At 42.2% G+C, this 11,502-nt stretch overlaps 1 protein-coding gene across 1 annotated transcript; it reads right to left on the bottom strand.

The window, feature by feature from the left end:
* Positions 1-8,758: 8,758 nt before the first annotated feature.
* hesx1 (HESX homeobox 1) lies at positions 8,759-11,094 on the bottom strand. The gene is made up of 4 exons (XM_029646785.2): positions 10,710-11,094; positions 10,429-10,610; positions 9,353-9,454; positions 8,759-9,033 (listed from the first exon to the last, which is right to left on the bottom strand). The coding sequence occupies exons 1-4, from the start codon at positions 10,846-10,848 to the stop codon at positions 8,926-8,928; spliced, it is 531 nt and encodes a 176-aa protein (XP_029502645.1). The 5' UTR covers positions 10,849-11,094; the 3' UTR covers positions 8,759-8,925.
* Between the last annotated feature and the right edge of the window lie 408 nt (positions 11,095-11,502).

The raw sequence follows: 11,502 nt of genomic DNA, 5'->3' as shown, positions 1-11,502 counted from the left end.
TTGTATAAAGCTTGTTACAAATGTTAGACTATTAGAGTGACTGATAAGACAATAGGCTTTACATTGTAGTATGATGTATTATGCTTTTGAGTTATTTAGCCCATATTTCAGATGTTTAGCACTATATTCCCAGTCCCCCAGAACGTTTCTAATAAAGACAGACAGGCTTTTACCTTTTTAAAATAGCCCGCCCAAAAATGTACCAGTGTATTGATGTGGTCAATAGAAGGCACCAGAAGCCTTTTAATGTAGGCCGACCCAGTAACCCAAAGTAAGGTAGGGTACCTTTTCCCATCGGCTTCGGAATGAATCAGTAATGCTGAGGGGATTTCCATTCCTAGCTATTATTTAATAATAACATATGACAAGTCTATTTCTACAATAGCAATTTAAAAGAAGAATATATATATTTTTATGGACCCATGTCACTTGAAATAAGCTTTAATAATAGATCTATCGCAGGCTATGCTACAGCTTTTTTAAAGGCTACAGCTTTTTTCCCCCCTTTTTTGTTGAAATGTTATCAAACAATAAATAAAATAACCAATTGATAATGGAAATTAATTATAAAATCATTAGGATTATTTTTACCTAATGTTGTTTGTATATCAATAGGAGGGTACTGGAGGTGCTGCTGCATATGTGATGCAGTCATATGATAATAGTATTTGGTCTAATGATTATGGCAGGGGTCAAAGACGGGCAGTAGAGAGAGTGAGAGAGAGAGAGCACCGCCCATGTTGAGGCAGGTTAAGGACGAACAGGTAATCAGGTAAGAATTTGAGTTATAAGGCACTATCAGTTAAACTCCTCATCTTTGCTGACTGTAGCCCAAGTGCTATAACACAGAGGTTAAAGTTCTTGTCATATTTTCCATCATATTTTGAATGTAACTGAATTATTTTATGAATTAATACTGCAATTAAATTGTGTAACCAAGTAAGAAGTGTCAGGACTCAAACTGCCTTGACTCCTTTTTTTTCAAAGTTAATTGGGTATAATTGTTTTATTTATTCAAGACCATGTACTAGCCAAGCGTGGTGATAGAATAATGGGTTTTGACATTTCAATTTAGTTAAAGAAGGGGTGTAGCTGTGACTTTCTAAACTGTTAAGAGTAAGAACACAGTTTAAATTAACATAGAAAATATTGGTATTTCAGTTGTAATTGGGGAATATTGACCGTTTCTGATCATGACATTTTTTAAATGTATTTTTGCGAGACTTGGTGAAGGGCCCTGCGAGGCCCCGTATAAAACTCAACTACTCTTCTCTTTCGCCCATTTTGACACCCAGGTGGCGGCACGCAACATCTCAGCTCGGATGTTGGCCCACCACCTCAAGCTCAACAAAACAGAGCTGCTCTTCATCCCGGGAATGGCCTACCCTCTCCAAGACCTCTCCATCACGGTTGACAACTCCACGGTGTCCCCCTCCCAGAGTACCAAGACACTTAGTGTGACCCTGGACAACACCCTGTCATTCTCTTCAAATATCAAAGCAGTGACTCACCCCTGCAATTCCATGCTCTAGAACATCCTTACAATATGACCTTACCTCACACAGGAAGCAACACAGTTCCTAATCCAGGCACTTGTCAACGCCCATCTAGACAACTGCAACTCTCTGTTGGCTAGGCTCCCCGCGTGTGCCATCAAACCACAGCAAGTTATCCAGAATGCCGCAGCCAACCTGGTGTTCAACATTTATAAGTTCTCCCATGTCACCCCCCGAGCACTCCGTTCCGCCATCTCTGGTCTCTTGGCCCTCCCGAGTCCCACCCCTATGGGAGGGCAACTCCCATAGGGGTAGCTCGGTAAAGTCTGGACAACCGTGTCCCTGCCCATGTTCCAAGTACATCTGAAACCCCTACTTCTTTGAAGAGTATCTTAAGTAACTCTCACAGCACTTGTCTTTTCCCACTAGCACTGACTTTGCTGATAAATACTTTGTTGAATGAAAATGTACTTGATATGATTGTGATGTGTTATTGTCTCACCTAGCAATCTTAAAATGAATGCACTAATTGTTAGTTGCTCTGGTTTAGAGCGTCTGCTAAATGACTCAAATTAAACATATATATAAATAAAAAGAGGTCCCAGGATGAAAACAGGACCCGTGGCACATTCAGGGAAAGTTCCGGAGGAAACTATTAACAATTCACCTTATTTGAACTATGTAATGCAAACATTTTTCTCATGTACTAAAAGTGATACCAAGGATAATTTAGCTATTTGATAGAGAATTTTCAGATCCCTTGAATTATAAAAAAATATATATAAAAAAATGATTTAATGAACATTTTTTAGGCCTTACTGCTATTAGCCCGTACAAACGCATTGAATAACATATTTACTACATGGAACAACAGATAGTCCCAAAAACAAATCTAAAGGATGTTTGTTCTGAAGTGTCTATCCGATATCTGAGAGGTTTTAGAAAGATCAGGAAACATTTCTTATTTTTGTACATGTAATTAACCCCTTATTTTTGGCACTAAACAGTCTCCATATTTCCATTCATGGGGTTCTGGGGGACCTATAGACGAGTCTTGTGAGGCATGTGGTTGTCCTAGAGCAAAAGAAACTGACATGTTCGTGAGAGTTTCACTTTCCCACAGAGTCCAAACTGTTCGGACACTACAGACAGAAGTTGGCAGATCAGCTGTATCAACGTCAGACAATTCCCAATTCCCAAGATGCTTGTGGGGGTTGTGTCCATAGAGGGGGTCATAATAGTTTGTAGGTCAAAACGTTTGGACGCTACGGACAATTTTGTGAGAAGACAGATTTTTCGGGATATCTCATGGTCTGACAGACACCATGAGTTTGTTTCCCCACCAGCATTTTCTTTATTTTTTACAAAAACAATAAATATGTAAAGTACCAGTCAAAAGTTTGGACACACCTACTCATTCAAGGTTTTTTTTTTATTTTGACTATTTTCTACACTGTAGAATAATAGTGAAGACATCAAAACTATTAAATTACACATATGGAATCATGTAGTAACCAAAAAGTGTTAAACAAATCCAAATATATTTTATAATTTAGATTATTCAAAGTAGCCAACGTTTGCCTTGAAAGAGCATGAGGTGTTTGTGTGTGTCCCTTTCCTCTTCCACTCCTTCTTCTCCTCCTCTTCCTCTCCTTCTCCTCCCTGTTATTTATAGCACACTCAATCCTAGGAAACCGTGTGTGTGTGTGTGTGTATATATATATATATATATATATATAGCAGGTCTGTGTGTGATTAGATACACTATATATACCCAAGTATGTGGACACCCCCCCAAACTAGTGGATTCGGCTATTTCTGTCCTCGGTTGCAACACTTACTACAATGTTCCAAACTGCCTCTGGAAGCAACGTCAGCACAAGAACTGTTCATCTGGAGCTTCATAAAATGGGTTTCCATGGCCAAGCAGCCACACACAAGGCTAGATCACCATCCGCAATTTCAAGCGTCGGCTGGAGTGGTGTAAAGCTCGCCAGCATTGGACTCTGGAGCAGTGGAAACGCGTTCTCTGGAGTGATGAATCATGCTTCACCATCTGGAGGAAGAGGAGAGGTTATCAGCCTGGGGCAGGAGGAGACTGTGGGCAGAAAGACAGGTGTGGTTACTCAGACCTCAGTGGCTGGATGTGTGGGTGGGTGTGGAATAATTAGGTTTTGTGTGTAGTAATGGAGGTATTGCCTTCTGTCTTTCTAGCCTGACTCTGTAAACAGAAATAAATAAAGTGCCAACCCAGGCAACTTCCCTCTCCCTCCCTCACCTCATCCCCCTCCACACCCCCTCTCCTCCTCTCTACCTCCCCCTCTCCTCTCCCTCTCCTCCTTCCAGACTGGGTGTGTAATATAGGCAACCCATTGAGTATTGACTACCTCAAAACTAAAACAACTGTTACATCTAATCCTAATCAGATACTGTTGACATGGCACTGACACACACATGCATACACACAACACACAAACACACCTCTGAACCTGCAGGACTAGCAGGTGCATGTGTGTCAGAGCTATGATTGGCTGAGAGCGGTCTGTCAAAGAGGTCAGCAGGTCAATGTTTATGAAGCCACGCTTCGTTACCTTAGATAGGTTTGTGTTCAATCTCCTCTATCCTTCCTCCCTCCCTCTATACGTCCCTCTCCTCTCCACCCCGCTCTATCCCTCTCTATCTCTCCCTGTGTTTTAAGGCCTGGTTGGGTTTCAGGGTTCTATTAACAGTTCAAAGGCAGTGTTTAACTACAGGAATAGGAACTAGCCTGCACCAACACAGCTCTAATGAGTACACACACGTTCCCCTCATGGCTCTGTCGCTGTCGGCAACAACACAAAATATTCCCATTGGGTAATAGGCTGTCATTACCATGGTAATCCTGTCTCACTTCACGTCAAAATCTGTCACCTTTCAGTCTCTTTCTACCCCCCCACCATTTTCTCAGTTTTGAATTGTTGTTGGAAGAGGTCAGATCAGGCAGTGTATCATGTTATATTTGTCCACCAGTTTTATTTCATGGAGGTTTTGGGTACATGTTTTCTGCAAGCAACCAGTGTCAGGCAATAATAGCATATTCATTGTGACTTGTGTGGACCCCAACCTACTATGGATGGATGGATGGGTGTATGTGTTACGTACACCTCTTGGAGGAGGGAACACAACACCCTGCTACATCTCAACTCCCCGTGGAGTGAAAAAGTATGTGATCGTAGTTGGGGGAAGGACGACAGAGGCAGAGAAAATGACAGTTTACAGGGAATTTATTTCCTTAACACGGTAATGAGGGGAAAAGGGGCTGGACGGAACCAAAGCAATGAAAGTTAAAGAGTCCCCTCTCCTACCTTACCTGCCTACCCACCTAATCTTAGCACCACCTGGCGCACTAACCAAAACACAGGGGCTGGTCCAGCCAGGTCTTACCTAGTGTGCATAGACAGATTCAATACTATGCCCACAGGCCTCTAGTCTAAACACTCCCAATGTGCCCCCCCCCCCGCTGAGAACAAATTAAACAGAATAATTCACCAATATTCAGTGAACAATTTCAATAAACCAAAAACACTGAGTCCTATAACATACACATACACAGCGGCTACAAAATACCTTAAACAACTTAAACAGATCGACAACCAACACAGGACATACAAAGAAGGATACAAAGGAACACTGGCTTTTCAAGCTGCAGAAGGAGTTGGTAATTGAAGATCCAGCTGTTTCCCCTGACGAGAGGGCGGGGTCAGAGCTCCAATCAGCGATGGGACCGACCAATCAGCTGCTTGAAGAATCCAGGATTCCATTTCCTGAAATACACACACACATACAAACCCACAACACAGAAACTGGGGAACGGGGCCTCCCGGGTGGTGCAGTGGTTAAGGGCGCTGTACTGCCGTGCCAGCTGTGCCATCAGAGTCCCTGGGTTCGCGCCCAGGGTCTGTCGTAACCGGCCGCGACCGGGAGGTCCGTGGGGCGACGCACAATTGGCCTAGCGTCGTCCGGGTTAGGGAGGGCTTGGTCGGTAGGGATATCCTTGTCTCATCGCACCAGCGACTCCTGTGGCGGGCCGGGTCTAACCAAGGTTGCCGGGTGCACGGTGTAGCCTCCGACACATTGGTGCGGCTGCCTTCCGGGTTGGATGCGCGCTGTGTTAAGAAGCAGTACGGCTGGTTGGGTTGTGTATCGGAGGACGCATGACATTCAACCTTCGTCTCTCCCGGCCCGCGGGAGTTGGGAAAGGGGTAAAATTCAACAAAAAAAAATAAATGGGGAACGTAACAGCATGGATGGATGGATGGGCAGATGGGCGGATGGAAGGAAGGAAGGAAGGGTATATGGATGGATGGATGGATGGGCGGATGGATAGATTGATCGTTGGATGGATAGATTGATCGTTGGATGTGACAGTCATCAGACAGGATGTAAACTGCTCTTTAGGACAAGTCAATAATCAGAGAGGCTGTTGATAGTTTAACAGTTAATGTTATTACAGTGCCTTTGGAATGTATTCAGACCCCTTGACTTTTTCAAATCAATTCAAATCAAACTTTATTTGTCACATGCGCCGAATACAACAAGTGTAGACTTTATCATGAAATGCTTACTTACCAACAGTGCAGTTCAAGAAGAAGAAAATATTTTCCAAGTAGACTACAATAAAAAGTAAGAATTAAAAGTAACAGTAAAAATAACGAGGCTATATACAGGGGGCACCCGTACCGAGTCAGTGTGGAGGCTATATACAGGGGGCACCCGTACCGAGTCAGTGTGGAGGCTATATACAGGGGACACCCGTACCGAGTCAGTGTGGAGGCTATATACAGGGGGCACCCGTACCGAGTCAGTGTGGAGGCTATATACAGGGGGCACCCGTACCGAGTCAGTGTGGAGGCTATATACAGGGGGCACCCGTACCGAGTCAGTGTGGAGGCTATATACAGGGGGCACCCGTACCGAGTCAGTGTGGAGGCTATATACAGGGGGCACCCGTACCGAGTCAGTGTGGAGGCTATATACAGGGGGCACCCGTACCGAGTCAGTGTGGAGGCTATATACAGGGGGCACCCGTACCGAGTCAGTGTGCTGGGGTACAAGCTAGTTGAAGTAATCTGTACATGTAGGTGGGGTGAAGTGACTATGCATATGTAACAAACAAACAGCGAGTAGCAGCAGTGTACAGAAGGGAGGGGGGGGGGGGTCAATGTAATGCACTTCACATGAGATGGCTGTAACTATAAGAGGCCTCTCTGCACTTCACATGAGATGGCTGTAACTATAAGAAGCCTCTCTGCACTTCACATGAGATGGCTGTAACTATAAGAGGCCTCTCTGCACTTCACATGAGATGGCTATAACTATAAGAAGCCTCTCTGCACTTCACATGAGATGGCAGTAACTATAAGAGGCCTCTCTGCACTTCACATTAGATGGCTGTAACTATAAGAAGCATCTCTGCACTTCACATTAGATGGCTGTAACTATAAGAAGCATCTCTGCACTGCGATTTTATGAATTGCTCAGAAGTCTTATGGCTTGGAGGTAGAAGCTGTTGAGGAGCCTTTTGGTCCTAGACTTGGCCCTCCAGTACCGCTTGCCGTGCAGTAGCAGAAAAAACAGTCTATAACTTGGGTGACTGGAGTCTCTGACAATCTTATGGGCTTTCCTCTGACACCCCCTGTTATATAGGGGACTAAGTACACACCCCTGAGGGGCCCAGTGTTAAGGATCAGCGTGGCAGACGTGTTGTTGCCAACTCTTACCACCTGGGGGCGGCCTGTCAGGAAGTCCAGGATCCAGTTGCAGAGGGAGGTGAGTTGTTTTTTGGGTATCTGTACTTTACTATTTATATTTTTGACTACTTTTACTTCACTACATTCCTAAAGAAAATAATATACTTTTTACTCCATACATTTCCCCTAACATCCAAAAGTACTCGTTACATTTTGAATGCTTAGCAGGACAGGAAACATGTCTAATTCATACACTTAAAGAGAAAATCCCTGGTCATCCCTACTGCATCTGATCTGGTGGACTCACTAAACACAAATACTTTGTAAATTATGTCGGAGTATGCCCCTGGTTATCCGTAATTTAAAAAAACAAGAAAATAATGCTGTCTGGTTTGCTTAATATAAGGAATTTGAAATTATTTATACTTTTACTTTTGATACTTAAGTATATTTGAGCAATTACATGTACTTTTGATACTTAAGTATATTTAAAACCAATTTGTTTTAACAACTTTAACTTAAGTAGGATTTTACTGGGTGACTCACTTTACTTGAGTCATTTTCTAAGATAGCTTAACTTTTACTCAAGTATGACAATTTGGTACTTCTTCATGGCACTGTATATATGGGCCTACTTCTTTAGTTAATTTGAGAGATACTGGTATCTGCCACGCATAAATGCAATTATCTGAAATTTGGTCAAACATCATATAGGCCAGTGATGAAGCAATCAAATCAAACAGCATGCACCAGAGATTTAAATAGAAGTTTCTTTCTTTCTTTTAGAACTCTTTCCCTACACCTTTATACCGTCTCCTTCCTGATGCCTGCAGGGCAGGCTGCCTCCCTGCTGCTCCTTTGTCTCTACTTCCCTCAACTTAATTGCCTTGCTGAGGCTCAACTAATTCAGTCTGAAGGAGACAAATTAGTTCCTGCAGGTGCGTTTCTCAAACAATAAAATTGTCGCTAAGCAGAGATTATCTCTGTTTGCGTCCCAAATGACAGCCTATTCCATAGTGTGCTGCTTTTGACCAGAGCCCTATGGGCCATGCCCTGAACAAAAGTAGTGCACTATATAGGGAAGGGGTATTCAACTCTGACCCTACGAGGTCTGGAGCCTGCTGGTTTTCTGTATTTTAATGAACGTTTGAGTTTTAACTAATACTATTAGCATTTAGCGTAGCACATTTGCATTTCCAGAGCTCTAGTTGGGACGCAAGCGTCCCGAGTAGAGGGAAGAGGTTAATTGCACCCACCTGGTGCTAAATCAGTCCATGATTAGAAGGGGGAAAAAATGGAAAAGCAGTGGAACTGGCTTCGAGGTCCAGAGTTGCGTTTGAGGGATATAGTGAACAGGGTGCCATTTGGGATGAAACCTTAGGGTGTTCATAGGCAACACAACACCCACTGCAAACTAAATTAATGACCTGACATTTCTTACCATGATAATTATATTTTGGGGAAAAAGAATGTCACCAATATTGCTGCCAGATGGTGAAAAGAACATAAACGCAAATGAACCACTTGCAAAGGTAGGCCTTTTTGTTTGTCAATGATCTGATCTGTTTATTAAAATGTGTACATACCCTAGACAAATTGACATTTACACAATATAATATATTAGACATATACCAGGGAGAGAGTGAGAGAGATCCCTAGAATAAAAGTACTGTAAATCTTTTTGTGTCCTTGTTTTAGCATTAATCCTCTTCTTTGTCCTTAAGATCTGCAAAGGCTTTTTTCACCACGAGGAACTGTGACTCTCTGTGAGAACGTTTCAGCTTGGCCCTGCGGTTCTGGAACCAAATCTGTGGAGAACAGTGCATATAGAGCTCTTTAGAACAACCTTTGTGGTGTAAATAGTTTACCTTAAATTTAAAACAATGTTTTTGTATAAGACTATCCAGTAATTACTCTGCTAACAACATTTTATTAGCATGTTGTTACTTTATAATTCTGTAATTGCATAGTTGAGTTCAGATGAATAAATAACAGTCCCTATTTCACTTCTGTATTCTATTACAACGCAATAAGTAATGTGCTACTTAATAACTATTCAACATCAATTAGAGTGCAACTACACATGTATAAGAACAACCTTAAGTGTTATTAGTTTATAATGCTTACCTGTATTCTGTCCTCCTCCAGTTGCAGTCTCTGTGCCAATTCTTCTCTGATGCCAATACCCGGGTAGGAGTTGATGAGGAACACACTCTCCAGGACCTCAATCTGCACGGAGCCCAAGAAGATATATCAATCATACAATCAAATTGTATTTTTGTTATTTTCACAAAAACATCTGTCACAAAGTGAATAACAGTAACTATCACAGCCCCCCAAAAAATGTGAAAACATAGGCCTACAGGATATGTCAATGAGATGTTAATCAGAAATGCTTTTTAAAAGTTGATTTATAATATCTCTATCAATCAATATTTTGTTCGTGGAATGTTATGTCACTCACTACACATGGAACCTATATGCCACTGGGCACAGTTGTGTGTCAAATTTAGAGAAATACTCTTTTCACACCACTTCCACACAGAAGTGAGATTTTTATAGAAGGTATTAGCTGAATTTACGCAGCAGGTTAGGAGAATTAACGTCGGATGTTAGGATACTGGTGTTAACGTTAGGGAAACGAGTTAGGGTTAAAGCGTCTGTCTGCATGCTTGCCATTCGAAAATGTTCAGAATAGATCGTGCATATATTAGGAAGGGATTTTGGTCTTCGTCGAGGTTTTTATTCTCGAGGCAAGCCGAAATTCGGAACCGAAGTCTATGCTCTTTCGTCGGTCATTGGTCAACAGTAGGGATTCTCCAATTAAGTGTTTGTTGTCATTCAATGATAGACGACTTGTTTTCATGCACATTTTTTTCACTTGAGAAATACTACACCAAACATCGTAGTTTGATGTAAAATTGTGCGACTAAGATCTCTTCGGCAAAAACCGTCAAAAATGTATGACAGAGTTCTCGTATTATCTTATTAACTAGATTCATTTTTAGTATTTTGAGGAAGTGTATACTGGCTACAGCGTCTCAAGATGGACAAACAGCACTATTGCCGCTTTTTATCGTTTTTCAGTGGTATTTTAAGGGAGTATGCTAGGAGCCAGCCAAACCGAAGCATGCGGAAGCCTTTAGCGAAAATCGCTTTGTATCAAAGTGTCATGAAAAATGTGCCTAAAAGTGTATTTTTACCTGCGCATTACTGAATGCCGTCCGCGGCCTGCGCCCGATGTACCAATTCAATGTTCTCCTGTGGGACTCTGTAAAGTGTTTACAGTTGAGTTTATGTTCCTCTTCTTTTCTCTTAATCTCCGACGAAGACTTCGATGATCCTTTTACTGTAATGTGACTTCTCTGTTTGGTTGTTTCCAACTCTGAAATCCAGACAGAACCCAATATAACTCAACAGACAATGACAGCAGGTTTAGTCTACAAGGAAATCATGGCTACAATGTAAATAAATCATATTTGACCTGTCCATGGTCGATACAGCTTCAGGGACACATTGCGTAGTTCTTGCCTGTCCAAATCCAACCCAAGGATTCTGTCTATGGTGAAAACTGGCCGTGCGTCAACCTGCCTGATCTGGCAACTAACTGTAGATATTGCCATAGTGTCAACCAACTATCTTCTGGAAGCTGTCCGCTCAGGTTACGATTTTTAACGATTCTGGGATTTATATACGTCACTAAATAAAACCGGAGGTTCTTAAAATTTAGCATATGAATTTGAGACCCCTATTCGGATTTTGGGGGTTGCAAACAGACCAAGGCATAAAGGTATTATCTCTTTAGGCAAGTGATTCCGTTTCTAATTGTCTCACTTTAACGAAACACCAGTGCCATTCTTTTCATTAAAACTAGCAAGGTTGAAAATCAAACCCATTCCCACTTTTAGCCTATATTGTCATTATGCGGGGCCAGTCAAGTAACCATTTTGTAAATTTTTGCCATGGAAATATAAACGAATAACAATCCTCCAATACTATCAGGTTTAATCCTGATGAATGTTCCCTCTTCCTGCCGTTGTGATGCATATAGGACAGTGAATTATGTTGGGGCCAAACAAAAGCCGTCACAGCACCAGGTTGACATGTTGCTGGAAATCCGCGTGTAATCATTGTTCTTCCTCGATTCGACCGATTAAGAGCAGATTAGCGCTCGCTTTAGCGAACAGAACAACGGGATCTTTAAACGAATAGCACACTTGTTTACTTTTCTCCCTGAATGGAATGGATAGGATTCGGACCCACGGGACGTCCTCAAT

This window comes from Oncorhynchus nerka, linkage group LG15 (genome assembly GCF_034236695.1).
Source record: "Oncorhynchus nerka isolate Pitt River linkage group LG15, Oner_Uvic_2.0, whole genome shotgun sequence".
Classification (NCBI taxonomy): domain Eukaryota; kingdom Metazoa; phylum Chordata; class Actinopteri; order Salmoniformes; family Salmonidae; genus Oncorhynchus; species Oncorhynchus nerka.
The sequence above is the reverse complement of the archived record's forward strand: the minus strand, read 5'-3'. Positions and strand labels throughout refer to the sequence as shown.